Raw genomic sequence first — 24,513 nt, 5'->3', positions numbered from 1 at the left:
GGTTGGAGCATTTAATCCATTTACATTTAAGGTAATTATCAATATATGTGTTCCTATTACCATTTTCTTAACTGTTTTGGGTTTGTTTTTCTAGGTCTTTTCCTTCTCTTGTGTTTCCTGCCTAGAGAAGTTCCTTTAGCATGTGTTGTAAAGCTGGTTTGCTGGTCCTGAATTCTCTTAGCTTTTACTTGTCTGTAAAAGTTTTAATTTCTCCGTCAAATCTGAATGAGATCCTTGATGGTTAGAGTAATCTTGGTTGTAGGTTTTGCCCTTTCATCACTTTAAATATGTCCTGCCACTCCCTTCTGGCTTGCAGAGTTTCTGCTGAAAGGTCAGCTGTTAACGTTATGTGTATTCCCTTTATGTTATTTGTTGCTTTTCCCTTGCTGCTTTTAATATTTTTTATTTGTATTTACTTTTTGATAGTTTGATTAATATGTGTCTTGGCGTGTTTCTCCTTGGATTTATCCTGTATGGGACTCTCTGTGCTTCCTGGACTTGATTGACTATTTCCTTTCCCATGTTAGGGAAGTTTTCAACTACAGTTTCTTCAAATATTTTCTCAGACCCTTTCTTTTTCTCTTCTTCTTCTGGGACCCTATCATTTGAATGTTGGAGCATTTAATGTTGTCCCAGAGGTCTCTGTGACTGTCCTCAGTTCTTTTTATTCTTTTTTTCTTTATTTTGCTCTGCAGTAGTTACTTCCACTATTTTATCTTCCAGGTCACTTATCCGTTCTTCTGCTTCAGTTATTCTGCTATTGATTCCTTCTAGAGAATTTTTAATTTCATTTATTGTGTTGTTCATCACTGTTTGTTTGCTCTTTAGTTCTTCTAGGTCCCTGTTAAACGTTTCTTGTATTTTCTCCATTCTATTTCCAAGATTTTGGATCATCTTTAGTGTTATTACTCTGAATTCTTTTTCAGGTAGACTGCCTATTTCCTCTTCATTTGTTTGGTCTGGTGGGTTTTTACCTTGCTCCTTCATCTGCTGCATATTTCTCTGTCTTCTCATTTTGCTTAACTTACTGTGTTTGGGGTTTCCTTTTCACAGCCTGCAGGTTCGTAGCTCCCGTTGTTTTTGGTGTCTGCCCCCAGTCGTTAAGGTTGGTTCAGTGGCTTGTGTAGGCTTCCTGGTGGAGGGGACTGGTACCTGTGTTCTGGTGGGTGGGGCTCGATCTTGTCTTTCTGGTGGGCAGGGCTGCGTCCGATGGTGTGTTTTGGGGTGTCATTAACTTAGTGTGATATTAGGCACCCTCCCTGCTGATGGGTGTGCTTGTGTTCCTGTCTTGCTAGTTGTTTGGCATGGGGTATCCAGACTGGAGTTTGCTGGCCGTTGGGTGGAGCTGGGTCTTAGCATTGAGACAGAGATCTCTGGGAGACCTCTTGCCGATTGATATTACATGGGGCCTGGAGGTCTCTGGTGGTCCAATATCCTGAACTCAGCACAGCAGGCCAGAGCACCAAGACCCTGTCAGCCACAGGGCTTAGGGAAGCCTTCAGCCAAACACAAACATCGTGAACAGAGAGCACACCTATAGAAACCCTCTGGTAGTTTGCATTCCTTTCTCTATCTATGTATTTTAAATTGATTTAATAAACTGTATTTCAAGCACCTCAATTTGTTCTGTGAGCCTTCCTATTCCAGGACTTCTGGGATAGCTTGCCTGGTAGAGTACCTGAAGGCTTCTGCAGCCCAGGGTAGTTTCCCACATTACAACATATATAATAGAAGGAAATGATAAGTTTCAATTGGAGCTTAGTGAAAACAAAGATGTAATTTTTCCCCATCCAAGTTCATGGATGTGGAGTTCAAGTTCCAGTGTGTGGAAGAGTTAAATGCTCTAGTCCTAATGCAAGCTATGTGGCCTGCTAGAAAGCCAGTGGTTCCCTTTGTTACAGATTTTTAGAGTATTTTTGATCAATAGCTATTGTACTGGGGAAAGGATAGCCTAACCTTTATGTGCCAAGTAGACAGTTTATCTGTTTGAGAGGCTACCTCACTATATACATCAAGAGTCCTTTCTGACTTTCAAAAGAAAAAGTCATGGTCACCTAGAGGTCAGATTCCTAGACCACATGCATCACTTGATCGGGATATTAGAAGTATAGGAAATGAGGCTGCTCCCTATTAACTCCCCAGAGTGTCCTGGAACATGTACCCCCAGAATTAGGATATCATGGTGTTTCCTAATTACTGTGAAACTTCTTCTAGGTCCTAACCTGGGATCCATGAAATAACCCTGACTTCCCCATATCAGTTAAATCACTTTATGGTGGGCAATTCTCTTAACCTCACTGAAGTTCAGATCTTACATTTATAAAATGAGGAAATTTGCATTTTACATAGTCTAGAAGGTGAACTTTAGTACTGCCAGAGCTGTGATTACATTTATGACAAAGATAAATCACAAGGCAGCCTTGGGCATTCTTGCTGGAAAAAGGCAGAATACTTACTTAATGAGAATTTTATTTCTGGTCCAGGAAATTTCAGGCTGAGGATAGGATTCCACTGCACACATGAAAGTAGCCACTTCTTCAACTAAGGCATCCACTGTCTCAAGAGGAGTGGTGATGACAGGGGCTGAAAGGAGAGGAGAAATCAAACGAGAGCATTCTACAATACTGTTTACTAACTCTTCTGTAAGTAATCAGAGGCCACCACATACCTGAATGAGAATGACATTTCCCCATAGTAGAAATTTTCCAAAAGGAAGGAAAAATTTTGTGCAGAGGATTTTGTTGCTACTTCTAAAGTAGGCATTTGAGAATCAAAAGAGAAGGCTCTCAGGAGAGTCGGACTTAGATTTATTATATATGGGTAGAGGCAGATCCAGGTTTTGTGAAGTCCAAAGTTATATAATTTAGGTGTTCTTTTTAAGAAAAAATACATAAAATTATTAATATAAAATGTCTGTTGCCTCCCTAACACCAATCAGCTTGAAGGGAAGTGTCACTGAAGGGAAGTCAAAGTGAAAAGAGAAAGCAATCTTAACAATTCCTGTTTAAAAACAATTTTCCCCAAATTTTGTTAAAATATATGTTTATATGAACACATTGCTAGAAACCACTGGAGGTCTTAGAAGGGGACTCCTGTAAATGAGAGGCTTTGAAGGTGAAGATTCATCAGACTTATAAAGAATTCACATGTGCATTATGAGTAGATTAGAAAAAGACTCAATACTAAAAAGACAACCCAAACAACAAATGAGCAAAGGATCTGAACTGACCTGTCTCCAAAGACTGTATACAGATGGACAGCAAGCATGTAAAAAGATGCTCAACATCATTAGCTATTAAGGAAATGCAAATCAAAACCTCAGTAAGATACTAGTTTACACACACTAGAATGGTTATAATAAAAAAGAAATATAACAACAAATACTGGCAAGGATGTGGAAAAATTAGAACCTTTGTGCATTGTTGGTGGGAATGTAAAATGGCACAGTCACTGTGGAAAACAGGATGGTGGTTCCTCAAATAAGCATAGAATTAACATATGATCCAGCAATTCCACTTCTGGATATATGCCCAAAAGAACTGAAAGCAGAGACTCAGATAGATATTTGTACACCCACGTTCAAAGCAACATTACTCATAGTAGCCAAAAGGTGGAGCAACCCAAGTGTCTGCCAACAGATTAATGGATAAACAAAATGTGGTATATCCATTCAACGAAATATTATTTGACAATAAGAAGAAACAAAGTATTGATACATGCTACAACATGGATGAAACTTGGAAACAATAAACTAAGTGAAAGAAGCCAGTCACAAGAATGACATACTGTACAATTTCATTTATATAAAATATCCAGAATAGTCATTATCTGTAGAGACAGAAAATACATGAGTGTCTAGGAATTGGGAAGAGGATGGAGGGATTAGGGAGTAATCTATGGCTACGGAATGCAGGATTTCAAATAGGTGTAATGAGAATGTTCTAAAATCGATTATGATGATGAATGCACAGCTCTGTGAACTGTATACTTTACCCAAAGAGACTGGTATGTAAATTATATCTCAATAAAGCTGGGGGTTTTGTTTGTTTTTGCTTGATGTGTGTTTGTGTGTATGTGTGTTACAAAAAGAAAGACAAAAGGAAAAGAGGCTATTAACATGGTCCCTCTCTCCTCCCACCTCCATGAAATGAGGGTCACCTGGCTTAGAAGAATTGGGGAGGAAAGAGAAGTTAAGAAGGATGAGAATGTGTTGGTAAAGGGATGCACCCCACTTCAATTTACAAATCTGTGAATCCCACCAAAACAAAGGGGTGAGGTCCTGGTCACCTCAAGGGTTTGATGGTGTGAGAAAGTGCCGGCACCTGTAGTTGGGTGAGTCTGAAAATCTACCCCATTGCATAATCTGATATAAAATAATTATCATCATCACCGCTTTGTTATTATTATTTATCAAAGATTTATTTATGATTTTTCATGGAGCAGGCACTGGGTTGACTAGAAGCAAAAAGATGTGTAAAGCACATCTCTGCCTGGTAAGAGTCCACAATCTAGATGATAAGGTAGGATAGATACATAAAATGATCAGCTATAATAATCAGTTATGCCTGCTATCCTGGCATAATTGTTAATAGTACCCCCATACTCCAAAAATACCTGAGTTTGGACAGTAAATTATATGGTCATTTTAGTTAAAATGCAAGGTGCCTAGGAAAGCCAAGTAAGTAGTGTGAGCAATATTTTAGATGTAGGGTAGGGGGTGACAGCCCCATAAAACAAGAAGAAAAAACTGGCACATTGGCCATTAAAAAATGCATCCAGTATCTAAATTAAACTTGTTTTTTCAGTAAACTCAGAGGCAAACTTATTGGCTGAGAGTAAGGGAAATGGTGGTTGGGAGTGTCCACTTAGCCCATATCTCTTTCGTAAGTGTTATTATTTTCTTAAGGTCCAGTTTAAGCATCATCTCCTCCCAATCTCCCTGACTTGCTAGATAGAACCAAATGCCCTTTTCTTTAACCTTAGAACCAAATGCCCTTTTCTTTAACCTTGGGTCATCCTATATATGTCACTCATAGCGCTTGCCACACAGATGCTATTAGAATGATTTGTTTATGTCTTTGTCCCACACTCAGTTATAAAAACCTTAAGCTTTGGGTCAGGGACCATGTCTCAGACCTCTCTCTATCTGGAGGGCTAGCACACTGACTAATGTATTGTTTAAATGAACCAAACTCTATTACTGAGGCCTTTATAAAAGGCACAAGTTTTTTAAAAGGTTGAGAGAGAGTAGGTGAAAGAAGAGGGCAGAATTTTTAGGTGAAATGATGTCTTTTATATTTTATACCTAGGCAGCAAGGCCCCCCTTTTCCCAACTTTGCACTAAAATGACCATAAAAATATACAGAATGCTGTACAAAGAAATAAAGAAATTAAAAGTATTAAAGAATAGTGAAGGGCTTCCTTGGTGGCGCAGTGGTTGAGAATCTGCCTGCCAATGCAGGGGACATGGGTTCGAGCCCTGGTCTGGGAAGATCCCACATGCTGCGGAGCAACTAGGCCCGTGAGCCACAACTACTGAGCCTGCGCGTCTGGAGCCTGTGCTCCACAACAAGAGAGGCCACGATAGTGAGAGGCCCGCACACTGCGATGAAGAGTGGCCCCCGCTTGCCGCAACTGGAGAAAGCCCTCGCACAGAAACGAAGACCCAACACAGCCAAAAATAAATAAATAAATAAATAATAATTTAAAAAAAAAAAACAACTCACATTATTAAAAAAAAAAAAAAAAAAGAATAGTTACGAGACATAAAGACAGACAGGCACTAATAAACTTCTAACAGAAGTTCCAAAAAAAATAAAATAGAAGAAATGGCATAGAAGTAATATGTAAAGGGATAAATCACTGTTCATTTTTCAAAAGTGAAAAAAAAGCAGAAGTATTCACATTGAAAGTTTCCACTAAGCATCAAGCCAGATAAAGAAAAATAAATTCATCCTTAGATACACTGGATTAAAACTTTAGAAAATTTAAGATAAAGAAAATCTTAAACCTTACTAGAAAGAAAAGATCAATCACCTTAAGAAGAATGCCAATTAGGCTAACCTGATATTATTTGGCAACAATTGATACCAAAAGCAATGGACCAGTATTTTTAAAAGGCTGAGAAAAAAATAACTGTTAGTCTGGATATCTATAGCCAGCTTAGATAATCATGTTTTAAAAAAATGAAGACAAAGTAAGTACACAGACAAATACTGAGAGTATTTACCACTGAGACCTTCTCTGAAACAGTTACTAAAAGTATATAAACTCCATAAGAAATAACTTGTACCCAAAAGAAAGGGGCCAGTGAAGAGAAACTGTAGTTAGCATAGATGGTGGTAAAATATAATTGCAATTTTAGACACTGTGGAATATATATTTTTTAAACTCAATAATTTTTGTGTTTAAAAAAACAGTGGAACTAGAATTCTAGACAAACAATTATAAGATGAAAGTTTAGGGAAGAAGTTCAGCAGATTGTTAAAACATTCTAAGTTCTTTACTGTAAGCAGGAAGATGACAGAAACACTGAATAACTGTAAACATGGGGAGAAAATATATGGTTAGAGACATATTGTTAAAATTTCATTAATGCTTACCACTAAAATAATAGATTAAAAACCAAAACCTCCAGACCAGCAGAAGAAAAAGAGACTAGAACTGTATCAATTAAAAAAAAAATGATGAAGAAGCAGAAAAGGAGGATAAATAAGCCAAGAAAAGGTATAGTTAACAGAAGACACAAATTAATGTGGAAGAAACATGGCCAAATATATCAGAAATCACAATAAACACCCATGGTATAAACTGATCTATGGAAAGACAGACACTATCATACAGGATTAAAAAACACAAAAGACATGCCTAAATAAATTAAAACAGAAACATTGGATATAAAGAGAATGGAAAATACATATGAAGTAAACACTACTCAAAACAAAGTGATAAAGCAATAAAGTAGTACTAAGTACTACTAAGTACTAAGATAAAATGGAATATAAGGTGATAAGTAAGCCTTTAAAGAATGAAGAGAAATACTTCTTAATGATAAAAGGAAGAATCCATCAGGAAGATACAACAATCATGAAGCTTAATTATTTAAAAATATAGACTCAAACAAAGCCCAAACTAAAATTAATATTTCCAGAAGATATAACAATGAAGTAATAGGCTACTAAATTTTTAAAGAAAATTACACACACACACACACACACACACACACACACACACACGAGAGTGGAAAAATGAATGAGTAGCAAAATGTTATAATCATTTACCTCCTAGTTGTGAGCATTATGTGTAATTTTGTATTTTTGCTTTGCCACACCTTACAGCAAAGTATTACAGGAAAATACTATATGATATTTAAAAATATGTAAAATTAATATATATTATCTTTGTAATAAAAAAATTATAGGACATAAATCAGGCCACAGAAATGTTAATTTTCCAATGCAGTGGAAGCAAATTTGTAATTGATAACAAAGTTTGAGAAAGTCAATCTCTTAAGGAAAAAAGCAGATTTTTCTAAACAACTAATGAATGAAGTAAGCAATCAATTGCATAATCACATAGATATTGAGAGATTAAAAAACAAAAAATATTATAGTAAGGTCATAGGTTGCAGGTAATGATGGGCCCAAAGGTTAACTGATAGTATTGAATGCTTTCATTGCCTGTTGAGGAACTAGACGGTAAGAGGCTCTAGCACAGGACTTGAGTTCAAATCCCTGCTCTATCACTTCCTTCTCAGCTCCACTGACTCACTTAACTAGTTGCCTTGACATCTTCAGCTGTAGACGGAGATAATAAAACCACCGCATAGGCTTGCCATGAGGATTAAGTAAGTGAATATACATAATGCATTTAACATTGTCCATGGTCCATATGGAACACTCCGTGTTATTTGATTCTATAATTTAGAGACAGAAACCTGAACTGTTCAGCTGTTCTCCCGGTTTCTGTATTACCTGCAAATTACCAATAATACTTCTAGGAGTCTATCCCAAGGAAATAATCCCCAAATGGAAAGGCATATAGATGAATTTCACTGCACAAAAATAGATTAATTGTACTAAATTGTACTAATTGTATGAAAGTGGAAGAAGAGTTAGGCACACAGCTTTGTCTTCTAGCTGTGGTCTGCTGGAGCTGGCTTGTACTGGCTTGCAAGAGTCAAGTGTTAATTTTTCAGAAATTTAACAAGATAATGGAATAGAGCCATTATTAAAAACTAAGTTATATAAATTTGATTAGATAAATTATGTTAAAAACAAAGTAATAATACTCAACATTTATCACTTTCTAATTATTTTTCTATATTTTACTATTATCTATGTTCTTGCGGTTATTTACATCTAATGTCTGTAGAAATTGTAGGTGTGCTACTATACATCTCCTCCCAACACAGTGTTTGTTGGTACCTGGGTATTGGCTGTGACTGGAGCATTTATACTACAGCAGTCAACAAATGTAACATATCAGGGCCTTTTTTCCTCAGAGAGGCAAATGTTCAATATATATTAGCAACTGTTATCTAAACAGGATACTATTTACACAGTCACTGCAAATGGTAGTTTGAAGATATTGATGATATAAAATATGCTCATACTTTAGTGGCAGGGAGCAGAATTGCATAAACAATTTTATTATGATATCTTTTTTTAGGATATGTAGAAAAAAATGGAAGAAAATATATCAATATGTTAACAGTCCTGGAAGTGTGGGTGATTTTCTCTTTTACACTTTTGTATATTTTGTGTTTTCAATATCATTCTTAATGGCCGTGAATTATTTTTACCCAAAACCCCAAACTTTATTCATCAGTTTCTTCTCATTCAACATACAGATGCAGAAGTGACAGAGTTAACAGACATAATATTATCTTTCCAACGAGGCAACACAAACTCTGTTGAGATCAGTTAAGATCAAAGAAGTAAATCTTAGAATGTCTTGATAAACTTAGACATGGAGAAATACATGAGCTCTTACTAAGAACAGCTTCCCTTAATGTTCAGTGGCATGACAGTTTTATGTGAGATTTGACTCTGTTTTTAATAATTTTAGCATCTAAAACTGATTAAAAACCTGCTATCAGCCATGCATTATACTTTTCATTCATGATCTCATTTATTTATCACAACAAACGAGAAAGCAGATACTTTTATTATTCCCACTGGCAGATGAGGAATGAAGGCGACGAATTGTTCAAAAACTTGTCTAAACAAAACAAAAGCAGGAAGTGATAGAACTGAACTTCAAAGTTAAATTTGATTGAAAGTACCTATCTTTTAACTGTAAGCTATACCATGTCTTCAGTGTGGTACTACTTACTCACAGAAAGGGAAAAAACATGATTGACATCAATATCAATATCAATATCTATAGGCAGAGTATAGTCAGTTAAGTCCACTTTGCCCATATTCCAAAATTATCCAAACAAATCTGCTTTCAGATTTTTACTGGCACAATCACATAGTTGTATTTAATGATATTTGTTGACTCAGCAGACCGTCTCCTGTTTGCTTTCATTCTACTATCCAGCTTTCATCTCAGCCAGGGCCTGTTTAAACTAGGACACTATTTCTTCCCTCAATCCAAGGACCACATGAACAACAAATACATGAAAATAAACACAATGCTTTTCTGTACCCAAAGAGTAACTTAACTTGAATACTAGCTGCTGAGAAGGATATGATATTACCCTTTTATGGGCTCTAGCACATGGCCATTGACATACCAACTTCTGAGTGACCAGCTGCTGACTGACATAACCAAATGACCGAATAAACAAAGAAGTCAGGTGTATTTGCTCCTTTCTGTTCTAGTAAAATTAGGGCTCAGACTTGGAACATATTCATGCTTTTCTAACATCATGAATACAGTATTGTTTTTTCAGTATGACAAAACACTTTGGTTTCGGAAATTTTTCAAATTCCCCAAAGAAAGAGGATGTTCATATCTTAGAAACTGACACATTTATTCTGCTGGTGATGTAATCAAACATAAGTTATTTTTTCTTATGATGTTTTTGGAACTTGTAAGGTTCATTGATCATCTCAATAATTATTGTTATCTCACTTATTAATACTGTATCATTAATTCTTTGTCACAGAACACACTCTTGGTCCTTGCCTTTGGGAATGACACTGGGGACAGGCAGGTAGGAATTCTGGGTCAGCCTGTTAGAATTTCTGAAATGACCTCTCCTGGGGGGCATTCCTTTGGGATTAAGAGATGATTTCATAGGGACTCATCTAAAATATGCTCGTTCCCCAGAAGTGATCATGCCACCAATCATTGACAATCCTTAGCATAGTACATAACGTTATAAGTTGAGCACTGGTAGGTCCTTCATTTTAGGAGAAAACTGAGGCTTACAGTGACTACATGCTTTCCCTAAAGACACACAGAAAGGCACTGGGGACTAGAAAAGGAACTCGATTGTAGCATTCTCTTCCAGGCCTGCAATATTCTTGTTTCACTTTCTTCATTATTTGACCTAGACGACATGGTATGTTGCCATATAATCTCAGCTCCCTTACTCTCTAGTCCTTTAGCTGCACTGACCCTGGAAAGTACCAATCTTGAACTAATCCAACCAGCTGTCTTCACTGCTCATATGTTCATAAAGTATTGTTGGATAAAGTGAAACAACAGTGGATCAGGACCATGATGGGCATGCAGTCTCCAGCCCCAGCGGGTCCTCAGCAAGGACATATGGTCCTTCTACATTCTCGGATCCACTTCTCTCATCTTCCAGAATGGAACCATTTCCTTCAGGTCCTCTAGTCATCCCTTACTTGTCACTTTCCCCCAATAATCTCACGTCCTATTTCACTGAGAAGTTGCCTACTTCACCTTTCGAAATATGGTAGAAATCTTGCCATTTCTGCTCTTTTTCTGTTCTTTAAGGTCAATAATATTTAAAGCAACTGTGTTTCCGCAAACGTGGAATGAGTTACTCTTTCAATATACGTTAGTATAAAACATTCATCCAGGACTTGGTGTCCTGGATTTCAATGACAGCTGTGCCTGATCTGACTTAGTCATGTGTCGAATTTGTGAATTCTATCCCTGTAGACATATGATTTAGAAGAAGAAGTTACTAAAATATGCCTCAGGTTAAATCACTTGAGACTCAAGAACTTCTAGGTATGGTAGTTATGGGGTAATTTTAAAACTGGAATTTGGACGGGAGTTCTTTGTGCGTAGCATGTTAACAAATTCAGGGCTGCTTACATGAACTCCTATACTCCTCCAGAAAATCCCACTATACACTTAATACTCCCTGATAAAGCGTTAAATATTATTGAAGAATGTGGTTAAGGCGAATGTTCAATGAAATGTTGACTATTTTCATACATGACAGTTTATAAAATTTTCCTCCTTATGGTTTGATACTGAGCTCATGATTGAAAGTATTACTAGTTGAAATGATTCAGAAAGATAGTGACTTTTCCCTTTGTCTTTGAATATTAGGAATATCAATTAAATTAAAACTATAACAATACACTATTAATTCTACAAAGTTGGTTATTAATTTTATTGAGGAAATCCCATGCTGATGGTTGGAAAAGAACCCACGGAATACTCTTGCAGTATTTTAATTGTGTCAGTTTATTTTGTGATATATTATGCTGCAGACACCTTGATTCATTCACGATAAAGGACTTAGGAAAAAGGTATACCATCTAAAAAGCCTCTTCCCATTATTGCCTTCTGCCAAGAATAGAGAAAACAACTAGAGATATTTTGTGTAGAACAATTTCATTACTTTCAATAGTATTAAAATAATCGCATATTAATGTGTTTTTTTGTACCAATATATTCCATGTACTTCAACATTTAAAATTTTAAGGATTGTGTTTTCATGATAATGTTTATTCTCAGAACTGGTAAGTGTAGTTAATGAATGTTTGCTCTTCCAGGCCTGGTGTTTTGGCTAAGGCTGGTGTTAAACCCATATTAATTTAGATTTTACAATAATACTCAAATACTCTCTTTGAGTAGGCTAGGCAAAAATATTGTTTTAATTTTTTGATTTTACAGTCTAATTAAAGCAGTAAATAAATTATGAACAAATAAACAAGGTTGGGGTAACAATCTGGCTATTTTATTTAGAAGTCGGGCTTTTGGCTTTGTTACATTCATGCCACCGTTTTTGAAGTTTTCAAAATAAACATAGTGTGCTTCACCTGTAAAGTTTGGAAGCTACAAATCTTCTCTTTCTAGAATATAAATTAGGAGGTTGGGTTTGGTTTTTCTTCGTGCACGAGATTCTAATTTGAACCAGAAAATCAATTGTCCTGCTCCTTGTAAGACTGGATTTCAGTAAATTTTATCATTTAACCATGTCATTTTTATGTAACTTCATGGTTTAGAATAGCACAAATAAATTTATAACAATCCATAAGTCCAAACATCCAGGTGCTGCCTTTCCGGACATCCGTTGTATGATCAGGAAGTATTAAAATAATCTGAAGCCAATGTTCAGTCTTTCTGGCTATTATTAGCTATTTGGAAAGATCTAGATTCTCTTTTATCTGGAGCTACCTTAAAGTATTAGTTGACAATCAGACATTTAAATACATTTGAAGATACCGTCCTACTCACGTAAAATAGAAAAAGAAAGCAACAAAACAACATAAGTCTATGAAATCTGACTGTTTGTGAAGAAAGCTGTATCTTGTTAGCATGTGAATTTTGACCTTGTGCTTCCAGAGATTCTAATGAACCACAAAATCTAAGCTATGTTTCCCATCTACATACAATATATTACCTTCACTTATCTATACAATACAAGCCTGTTCAGTTCTTTGGTAAAGTAATATGAAGGGAAAATAATTCTTTTGAGTGTGTCATAAATCACAGAACCTTTTTTTACTCTACTGTAATACATTTAATTTGAAAATTCTGTAATATCATTCAATCTGCTTTCTCGTGTCTTTGTAAAAAGATTTCAATGAAGCCCCCAGTCACTTCACAAGTCACCTATTTTCCTATCTTTCTTCCTGATTTGAAATACCCTAGTCTCAGTTTCATAACACGCTGGCCAGAAACTGTGGACATTCTTGCTACTGCAACAGGTGTTTGTCAGTTTCTTAAGTTGCTTTCCTTTCCCCTGAGGTGGTGTTATTTCCGGTACATTCCAAAGGCTCTGAAAAAAACCTTTCACAGTCTCTTGCCAAACCAAATCATGGCTCCAGCCTCTAAGTTATTGAGAACCCATTGTTCTTCAGGCTTTTATCTTATAGGCACTTGTGTGCGTCTTTCTCTAATTCCAATGTGGGAGGAACTAAAATATTGATTAAGAGTTTTGCAAAGCTGAAACTGAAAATGGAAATGATTTTTGTTCAGAAGCAAACACTCTGGATGTCTGGGAGTACGGTTGATTATATTCCTGGCAAACCTGATGTGAAAAGGTTTTCATCATCCATTTAGACCACCCTGAAGTTTGACATACACATAAACAAACTGACCTCGATAACTTGCAGTCTACCTGCTAATGCTTCCCCTATAAGTGAGGCCTCCACATGCACTGAATGGCTGAACTTTTTATTGCAGAACTTAAGCAGGGGAGGGATAGCAGTAGAATGGAGACCATCAATCAATTGCTTATTTATACAGTTTTCTCCCTCTCCATATACTGCACCCCTACTTCACCAAGTAAAACCCAAGCGTGCCATAATATGAATCAGTCATGATCGGAACACACGCATGCACCTCAGAACTATGATAAGGCAAGAGAAGACAAGATTGCTCAAACCAACCTTTTGGAAGTTTCTCAGTCCCGCTGAAGGCAACCAAAGTAAGAATATGTACCAGTGGAATGTTGACAAGCTCTCTCATGATTAATCCAGGCTCAGGCAGCAGAAAGTTCTTTCTGGACAACGCAAGGAAAATGCCCCTCCAGTTTACATTTTAAAGCATAGTTTGTTCCAAAAGGGTCGTCTGCTAATGACTGTTTGTGTCAGCAGCTCCACTGACTCTAAGTATAATCAGGAATTCTCAGACTTGGCTGTAATGATGGACACGGCCAGCTGGTGAGTATCCACTTAGGCCAGTAATGCAAGTGTAGGGCTGGAGGAACAAGGGAAAGAAAATCCCTTTAGAATCCCTTTTAAGACAGTGGTAGAAGGACAATACCAGATGCCTTTTGCAACCATCACTGGATTCCCCGAGGTATAGTTATCCTGGTCTTCTGAGTCAGCTCACCATCCCTCCCGCACTCACCCCAGAACCCTGGGCATATCTAATCATGACTCCTCCCCATTTCTCACTTCCCCCTCCCACATCCATCCCGTTAACAATTCCTACAGATTGCACCAACTCGATATTCCTTGATTTCCTCCCCTCCTTTGATTCCAGCTAGTCTCACCCTATCCCAACCTCCCTTTCAGACATTCATCTTCTTGGAATGACAGTGGTAACCTCCTGTCTGTTCTCTGTGCCTTGTGTCCTACTGTCCTCTAATCTCTTTTCAGATCACCTGCTCTACTCAAAAGTCTTCAGTGGCTCTTCATCACATAGAAAAAAATATTCAAATCTAATATGACGTAGGAAGCCTCGCTGGACTCTGCCTACCTGTTTAGCCCCATCTGCTACAATCCATGCCTCTAGTTTAGTATTTAGCAACCTGGTTCCCTGTTTACAGCCTTCCTGCCTCCATGAATTGTTCCTACTGTTCTCCCATCTTGGAATGCTTCCCCCTCCTCTCCACCCAGTTAATACCTATCTCAGCTTGATCATCATCTCCTCCTGGGAGCCATCCTTGACCAAAACTCCCACATCTTCCCAAAGTTGCATGAGGTTTACCTCCTCTGGGCTTCTCTGTCATTGGACTTACCACATGGTTTTAAGACTTTTTTCCGCTTGTGTTGGTGTCTCCCTCATTCTTTGGCTTCATGAGTCCACAGGGTCAGCAGCCATGGACTGTCAATTGCAGCAGATTCTTCCAAAATGTTCTCCTATGCGAATTGCCTTTTCCCACTGGAACAATGTGTCTTGGAGACTTTTCCATGTTAATGTACAGCACTACCTCATTATTTCTATTGGCTACACAGATTTCTAAATCGTGGATGTATGATGGTATATTTAACCATGCCCCAACAATGTATGAGAGAATCCATTTCCCCATACTCTCATCGACACTTACCTTTGAATTTTTACATTTAAGTAGAATAAAAAGGGTATGTCATTGTTTTAATTTACATGTATTCCACTCTTACTATTGGTAATGAGAATTTTTCATCTGTTTGTTATTCATTTTCCTCTTCTGTGGCTTTTGTCTATTTTCCTCTTAGGTCATTTTTCTTTTTCTTATTAATTTATAGGAGTTTTAAAAACTACTCTGGATGTAAATAATTTATATCATTGGTCCATTGTATATTTTGCAAATATTTTCTGTGTAGAATAGCTCTACTACCTAGCCATAGTGATTGCTTCAGAAATGGGCTTAGGGCTCAAGCTGGTTTACGGCTCAAGGTCTCCACGGTATTTTACTGGACCTAATACAAAATAAGCTCCTCTTTCTTAGATCACCACCTGTGAGGACCAGGAAAGCCAAGGTTGCTGGAGGCTTCATGCTTCATTAACGAGAAATAGTGTGCAAAGCCAGAACGATCCATCGGATTTCCTTGTTTTTGAAATTAATAAATTCCTTTTTATTTTTTTTGCTTGGCTAATATGAATTTGATTCCTTAAATTGCAATCAAAATAATCCTGATGTAATTTTAATAGAAGAGATATAAATTTGGTGTGGTTTCTGCTCTGAGAATATCCTGCGAATGCTACATACTTCGTGGGAAACTTTGACATTAGCAGGATAAGCACTTTTTTTTAATGTGAAATTTAGGAATCAGCAGGATGAACAGAGTGGCTGTGGTTCCCATAAGCAGCACTAGGGAAAGCACAGGGTTCCAGAGATTTGGGTGACTATAGATTTATGAGCTAAAATTAAGCTCAGGATCACCACCAGCTGTTAATAAAGGGAAGTCCAAGGTGAGTGATTCAAGGGGCCTCTATTCAAATGTCCAGGAGGAGGATTTGGGAGTGAGCACTCTCCGTCCTCTTTCCCTTTCCCCTAAAGTATAGAACAAGCACTGATGGTGCCCATTTTGAATCCAACAGGAATTGTACCCTCTAGACCAGTGACCCCAGGAAATTATCCCCTACTTCAAATTCCACCACACCCTGAGCCTGAAGGTGACAACAGTACTGTGCGAAGCTAAGGGGAGACAAAACTCTGTGGAGGGAAAGCCAGAATGTGTGGCTGAGGGCTGGTTTAAAATGAATCACTCTATTTCTGTTTTGCATATAAGTTCATTTGTATCATTTTTTTTTAGATTCCACATATAAGCGATATCCTATGATATTTGTCTTTGTCTGGCTTACTTCACTTAGTATGATAATCTCTAGGTCCATCCATGTTGCTGCAAATGGCATTATTTCATTCTCTTTGATGGCTGAGTAATATTCCATTGTATAAACAAACCACATTTAAAAAATGATACAAATGAACTCACATGCAAAACAGAAATAGACCCACAGACACAGAAAACAAACTTATGGTTACCAAAGGGGAAGTGGGGGAGGAATAAATATAGGAGTTTGGGATTAACAGATGCAAACTATTATATATACAATGGATAAACAACAAGGACCTACTGTATAGCACAGGGAAATATACTCAATATTTTGTAATAACCTATAAGGAAAAAGAATCTGAAAAAATATATATATATATGTATGTATAACTGAATCACTTTTCTGTATATCTGAAACTAACACAACATTGTAAATCAATTATACTTCAATTGAAATAAATAAATAAATAAATAAATAAATAAATAAATAAAGTGAATCAACTGTTGGCTAAGAGAAGACCCTGGCAAGTGTGGCTTAGGCATGGACGCTGCAGCAGCTCCCAAAGTGTAGCAGCTGGAGGTTGTCAGCCAATTATGGTCCTTGCAGCAGTTTCTTGGAACCTGGATACAAAATGGCCTTCCATCCTACAATACAAGCAAACCTATTCCTTATAAAGCAGGCTCATTCAGCCACAGAGAGTGGAGACTGGGTGCCAGCCAGTTATTTGGCTTCTTTCTTGGGCATGTGGAGAGTAAATAGGGCTGATGGCCAGTCTTCCCTTCAGTAAAATGCACTCAGTCACCAGGGAAGCTTGTCCTGCCACCTCTGGTATCTCTGCTTCTTCATCTCAAGAGCTGGCCACAAGAGCAAGTAGCACCATGCTGAGCTATATCTTGAACTTGATGCCAGAATTCGACCCTACAGCGGCTGATGAGACCAGCCCCATTCCTGCTGGAGTCAGCACATCCCCCAGTTAGTGCTGCTGGTCTGTACCCTGCTCTCATACATCTGCTGAGGCTTGGCAAGGAGCCCCTTCTAATTATCACGAAGGGCAATGACCTGGTTCTCTGCCTCACCGGTCAGCAGACAGTGGTTCAGAAATGCCACATGGATTGCCCTCTCCAGAAAATTCCTGGGAAGTCAAAGGGATATTCTGGAGTTCTATTTTTACAAATGGATTTAATGTCTGATTAAATATTAGGATGGCAATTAGAGATGCATCAATATTCTGGGAACATATACCTTGTAAAATTGGGAGGGACTCTTAAAATGTTTATTCAATGAATGAATGAATTATATTAACTACCTACTGTTTGCTGAACATTCAGCAGGGATCAATGGAGCAAGAAACAATGTCTGGTGATAGAGTGAATATTATACAATAACATTAATAATTAACTAAATTATAATCTGGAGAGATACATTGTACTGTGAAATTATATAAGAACTGAGCCTGACCTAGTCTGAGGGCTCAAGAAATGCATCTCTGAGAAGACGCTAGTGAGGCTTAAACCCTGCAGGATAAGTAAATCCAGACAACTAAACTCGGGAGGTCTGGGAGTGGACCATAACAGGTAGTGGGAGAAGAACGTGGAAATGACCCAGAACATGAAGGATGTGATGTGATGGAAAGAAAGCGGGTCAGTGTGTTTGGAGTATAGAAAGTGAGGGTAAAACCTACAGAGGCAGGTAGAGGAGGTCATTCAGGATCTTGTATATTTCAGTAAGCACTTCATTCTAAGAGCAGGAATAACTCATGGGAATGTAGATCACAAATAAAGCTATAAAAGTGAATCAGCTATGCTAAGGGGAGAGTGTAGAAGGACAGGAAGCCCTAGAACTGAGCCATGAAACATCCCACCCTTTAAAATTCAGTAGAAGATAAAGAGCCAGAGAAAGAGATTGACAAGGAGCAGCTAGCGAGATAGAAAAAAAACTGATAGAGTGTCACAAAAGGGAAGGGAAGGGAAGGGAGCGTTTCCAGAAGGAGAGCCTACTTTCCAGGACTGTTCTGAATGCTACCGAGAGGTCGAGTAAGAAGGAACGGAAAGGTTTCCATTGAATTTAGCAACATAGAAGTAATTAATGACGTTGGCAAAGGGTAGTCTCAGGAAACAGTGGAGAATGAGGTGAGAAATCAGAGTGGTATAGAGAGATGGAAGAGTGAATAAGAGGTGTGAAAATGGAGACAGTATGGAAATATGATTCTCTCAAGAAGAGTGACTATGAAGGGATAGAGAAAGTTAAGCAGCTGGAGGGAGAGGTTGGATGAAGACAGAATTGATTTTTCATTTACTTTGAAGGTGTGCTGTGAAGGATCCTGTAGAAAGAAAGAGGTTAAAGACACAGGAGAGAAAAGAGATAATAGACAATTCACGGTCTCAAGGAAACCAGGTGGATAGGATCTTGTAGTAGAAGATGATGAGGAAGAGATAAGTAGGGAAATTTTTGGAAGGAATGGCAAAGAGTTTACTGAGCCCTCATCTGATGACTTCTATCATCTCTATCAAGTAGAAGATGAGGTCGGAGAAGATTTAAAACAGTTACTCTGGAGAAGAAGAGAACACACTGCTGAGATTGTTCAGTATAGAGTCATACTGATTCTCATATACCCTGGTGTAATTTTCTTTCTCTACCAATTCTCAGCTTTCCACATAACAGATGTTGAATTGTTAGGTTTATTTGGGGGATGGGGGAAGGAAAGGGTATTTGTCAGTGATACATTAACCCAAGGAAACAGCATTCCAGAAGAGAGAATGAAGTGTAATGATAGGAAGCAAAGTGGATGTATTGAGTTAGAGATAGTCAATAAACCAGTGATGATACTGGCAGGACAAAGAAGGTAGGAAATGGACAATGGGAGCAAGCAATGAAAAGGGTGAATTCAGGGATGGGGGTAGGTTTAAACCAGTTTAGGAGTTCATATTGGGAACACAGCCCATGACCCAGGGCCATTTTGCTTATGTGTAGTTAAGCTCATTTCTCAGAGTGGAGACCAGCTCTGTAGCTGTTGCTATTCACACGAGGGGCAATGAGATTGTAACAGTGTAGATGGAGAGAAAAGGACAGATTTAGGACAAGTATGGAAAGGTGAATCAGAAGGATTTGTTCATAAAGACAGATTTCCAACTGGAAAAACTGAGTGAATATAGAAAATGGAGTATTGTATGCTAGCAGGAATTTCCAACAGGTATATGTATATCTTATATATCTCAGGATGCTGTTTGGGTCCCAAAACAAAATAGATGGCCAAATCAAACAGACTACAGGAAGATGTACAAAGGTGTAAGGTATTGGGAAACTACAAGAATTAGTGTGGAAACTGTAAACCACTAACAGTCGCCCTTTGCCATTTCTAGGCCTAAGGGTTTAAAGGGCAGAAAAACATTTACTGGAACCTAGAGGCAGAGATGACTCTGTTGAGAGAGAGCTTCCTAATAGGAGCGAAGACCTTTGGTTGAGGGATTCCGCCAGCTCGTGAGAGTGCCTTTGATTTCTGCAGATTCTCACCATTAGCCAAACCCAACAGGAAACAAGAGGGCAAGAAAGTCCATTGGTAGAATTCAAAGAAGTCAGTTTCCACAGCCACAGAACAGGGGAGAAATTGGTCTGGAGAACAAATGGAAGGACACCCCAGGAGGCCTCTTTAGGAATTCCAGCTTCACCTGGAGCACAAATGAGATGACAGATAAGAGAGGCATACCAGTATTCCCATTCGTTGTAACAATTTCTTTTTGAATCATTCAATCATTATGTCATACTTCACCCACCTCTCTAATTGTTCCCAAAGATTGATTACACTGCTTCTATATCAACCACTATTTGCCCCTTTGAAATACATCTTCGATACTACAGTGTGTTACAGGGGCTTTTCCAGACTATGGGTCTACTTCTCTGGCTTTTCTAGACTATGGAACAAAAGTATTCTCTGAGGCCTCTAACCTGTTCATATCCCTGAATTTAGCACTTCTTCCTGGTTCATCGAACCCCTCTGGCAGCATCAAGAGATCAGTCTGAAAATCCAATGCAAAATTCTAATATGGTTACAGTTCAAAGACTCTGAAGTTCCTACATCTGGCTTAAATAGCACTGAGGGAAGAAGTCCTCCACCCTGCCTACTGGGAATGCCAATTTCATCAGCCACCTGCTAGAGAAATGTTTGGAGCTGCCATTACTCTCCAGGTTTCGTCAACCTTGCCTCAATCTTCTGCCACAGGCTGTTCAGCCCCTTAATGCTGCTGCCAGTGGGATTTTCAAGTAATTAAAAAAATTGTCCACTACACGCCTATTAGAATGGCCAAAATCTGGAGCACTGACAACACCAAATGCTTGGGAGGATGTGGAGCAACAGGAACTCACATCCATTGTTGATGGGAATGCAAAATGGTACAGCCATTTCAGAAGACAGTTTGTGGTTTCTTACAAAACTAAACATACTCTTACCATCTGATCCAGCAATGGCACTCCCTGGTATTTACCCAAAGGAGTTGAAAACTTATGTCCACACAAAAATTTGCACACAGATGATTATAGCAGCTCTATTCATAATTGTCAAAACTCGGAAGCAACCAAGTTGTTCTTCAGTAGGTGAGTGGATAAATAAACTGTGGTACATCCAAATGATGGAATATTATTCAGTGCTAAAAAGAAATGAGCTATCAAGTCATGAAAAGACATGGAGGAAACATAAATGCATATTACTAAGAGAAAGAAGTCAATCTGAAATGGCTACATATTGTATGATCCAACTATATGACATTCTAGAAAAGGCACAGCTATAGAGATGGTAAAAAGATCAGTGGTTTTGAGGGGCAGGGAAAGGAGGGAAAAGATGAGTAGGCAGAGCACAGAGGAATTTTAGGGCAGTGAAAATACTCTGTATGATATAATCATGATGGATATATGTCATTATACATCTGTCCAAACCCATATAATGTATGACACCAAGATTGAACCCTAAGGTAAACTATGAACTTCGGATCATCATGATGTGTCAGTGTAAGCATCCTTGCTAAAAAACATACCATTCTGGTGAGTGATGTTGATAATGAGACAGGTATGCATGGGTGGGGCAGGGGGTGTATGGGAAATCTCTGGACCTCCTTCTCAATTTTGTTGTAAACCTAAAACTGCTTTAAAAATATAAAGTCTTTTTTAAAAAAGAATTTATGTAAAGAGTCAAGTACAATGATAGTATTCATGCTTTTATAAAAGTTTTATTATAAATATTGAAAAATTATGACAACTACAGATGTCCTTTTATGACCAAGAACTAGTCATAAAAACATCTTTGCAAGGAAGGCATTATACTCTATAGTGAAGTTGTTTTGTTTTGTTTTGTTTTAATTCAGTATTTGAAATTCCTCCTATGGTTGTGTGAGTTTTGGTAGGAGGAAAGTCTATGCTGTCCCCACAAAAGCTAAGAAAAGTGAACACTTACTCTTGTGAACCTGCTAGCTGGGTATGGTAAGTGACCTAAGCTCAGACAATCAGACGCCTTTGCCGGGACTGTGAATCTGGAGCAAGTGTCACAAAGAAAGAGGTAGTTAGAATTCATGCCAGTGGTGGTGGCATCAAGTGTTCAGTGGCAGTGGTGCCAAGGGCAGCATGCGCCCATAGCAGTGCCTTAGCAGTATCCAATGTCTAGCGATGGTGGTGCCAGTGCCCAGCGTTCAGCTGCAGAGCTGTGTCATCCTGACCTGGCTGTTCCTCTGTTGAGATCATGGCCCAAGTGCTTGCCACCTTAGGTTCCTGCCTGGCTCTTCAGTGTTCCCCAGGATTCCATAAGCTACCCAATATCCTTCCCCCAAGTTCCCTTTCTCCTAAATAAACCAGTCATTTGTTGTTGATTTCAACAATAAATGTCTATTTTGCAGAAAAGAAAATTAAAGCTTTGAAAGGTTGAAAATGTGTCCAAAGTTTCTTTTGTTTTTTTTTTTTTTTTTAATTATTTATTTATTTATTTACTTATTTATTTTTGGCTGTGTTGGGTCTTCGTTTCTGTGCGAGGGGCTTTCTCTAGTTGCGGCAAGCGGGGGCCACTCTTCATCGCGGTGCGCGGGCCTCTCACTATCGCAGCCTCTCTTGTTGTGGAGCACAGGCTCTAGATGCGCAGGCTCAGTAGTTGTGGCTCACGGGTCCAGTCGCTCCGCGGCATGTGGGATCTTCCCAGACCAGGGCTCGAACCCGCGTCCCCTGCATTAGCAGGCAGATTCTCAACCACTGCGCCACCAGGGAAGCCCTGTCCAAAGTTTTATAACTAGTAAATGATGGAGGCAGAATTCTAATACAGGTCTGTCTGGCTTCTAAATATGATTCCCACCCATCCCAGCCCCCAAACCACTGCATCTACAATGCGGATACAGTATACGCTTCATACGATAGGTGGGTGTTTTCATGGCCAAACAAGCGTAGAGGTTGAACTAGTCAAGGTAAGTGGTGATTTTATCTTCTCTGATGAATACAAACTGAGAAATCAGGGAAATAGCAAACATGGTTATACAGTAACTCTGGAAGAAGGATGGGGATGGCAAATGCTGTCCCAAGATCACATTGGACATGTCCTGCCGTATGGAGGTGAGTCATCTGGGGTTCTTTACAAATTGGTGTGAACAGTCATAGTAAGCAGGCTGGTTTAGAAGGTGACCCAAGATGTATACATGACTACAGATGAGATCAGTCAGGTTTTTGGTGGAACTTAGCCAATAAACTTGGGAGGCAGGTAAGTACATGCTTCCTCCCCTTTGGGACCAAAACTAACTTCCTCAGCAGGCAAAACTTAAATATTCCCGAACTTCTAGGAGACCAGACGGTTCATGCAGGGCTTTCCTCCTAGTCACTGCTTCCCTTCTACTTCCTGGTGCCTATTAAAACCAAACCAAACCAACCAACCAACAAACCCCAAAACCTCAGTACTTACTGCCTTCAAACTTAATCTCATCCTGCAAAGTATTCCAGTTTTCTATGGAGATGCAGGAGGTAATGACTTATCTGTAAGAGCCAGAGATGATAGCATCAGGAATGACTGGCCCTAGAAACCTGGAGTTTCTCCACCGAATTACTATCATTTGTGTTCACCCATTGCTTTTTGCCACTCACAGGACTGTGAATGGGAGACTTAATTATTGGATTTTAACTACTTAGCCTACTGTCATCAATATTGACTATGAATTTCTTGTGCGTCTACCTATCTTGGTGTATGAGTGAAACCAAGGGCAATTATCAGTTAGTTAGCCATTAATAAATAATAAACTGTGACCTGCCTTCACTGGATCAAGCTTGCTTTAATTTGGTTTTTTACAAAAACTCCCATTTCCTCCAAGCCTCACGTAGCCTAAACAACGAGATGTTTGCCCAAGTTGTTTTTTTGGAAACTTGGAGTCAGCTGTGTCCCGTTTGCGCTTAAGCCAGAGAAAACTGGTTGGGACCACTGACCCTCCAACTGGGCATGCGCGGGTGTCCGCTCAGTGACCTTTTGACGTCAGCGGGCCAGGAGCTCCACCCTCAGAACATGCTGGTGCCACTTTTCTGGAGGTGCGGCCAGTGAAGAAGCCGGTAGCTTAGTTGCGCCTGTGCAGAACTAGAAGTGCCTCAGCTGTTTATTATCTCCAATCACTTTTCCCCACTTTCCCCACGCCCCAGCTTTATCCCATAAATATCCCGAGCCCTTCAACTTTGCCAACGCGGATTTGAGATTCGTTCACCCGTTTCCTCGTTTGGCTGCCTCGTGAATAAACCCTTTCTCTGCTGCAAACTTTGGCATCTCAGGGTCTGGCTTGCTGCACCCCCGGTGAGTGAACCTGGTTCGGTGACATTAACACCTAAGATGTCAGGCAAGTAAGTGTACAAACGATGGAGAGGTTTGGGCGTTTGTTTTCTTCTTAGTGTATAGAAGCGTGTATTTCCCCCTCCACCGGGACCTCAGTTTTACATTAATCCTATGTATGTACCCTTAGTTCAGGTAATCTTGCTTAGAGCTAGAGATCTAGACCCTAAAGGAGAACTACCTGTAATAGTGTTTCATTTACTCCTAACGGCAGTTTGTGAAGAAGAAAAAGAGCAAGGCACAGTTTTAGCAGAACTGTTGCCCCCCGAGATAATGTGTGGTCTCTACATTTAAGGTAAACCCAGTGAAATTCCAGT

The 24,513-nt window shown here is 38.8% G+C and overlaps 1 protein-coding gene across 3 annotated transcripts in view; it reads right to left on the bottom strand.

The window, feature by feature from the left end:
• The window catches only part of MUSK (muscle associated receptor tyrosine kinase), a 101,273-nt gene extending 84,437 nt beyond the window's left edge, over positions 1 to 16,836 (bottom strand). For all 3 annotated transcript variants that reach the window (XM_082404264.1, XM_082404265.1, XM_082404266.1), the window contains exons 1-2: positions 13,776 to 16,836; positions 2,457 to 2,583 (exon numbers count right to left, since the gene is read on the bottom strand). In XM_082404264.1, coding sequence (XP_082260390.1) covers positions 2,457 to 2,583; positions 13,776 to 13,854 — 206 coding nt within the window. In that variant the 5' untranslated portion in view covers positions 13,855 to 16,836. The remainder of the gene's footprint in view (positions 1 to 2,456; positions 2,584 to 13,775) is intronic.
• Between the last annotated feature and the right edge of the window lie 7,677 nt (positions 16,837 to 24,513).

Source organism: Balaenoptera borealis (genome assembly GCF_965194805.1).
Source record: "Balaenoptera borealis genome assembly, chromosome: 8".
Classification (NCBI taxonomy): domain Eukaryota; kingdom Metazoa; phylum Chordata; class Mammalia; order Artiodactyla; family Balaenopteridae; genus Balaenoptera; species Balaenoptera borealis.
Note: the sequence above shows the minus strand (reverse complement) of the source record. Positions and strands in the feature narration are given on the sequence as shown.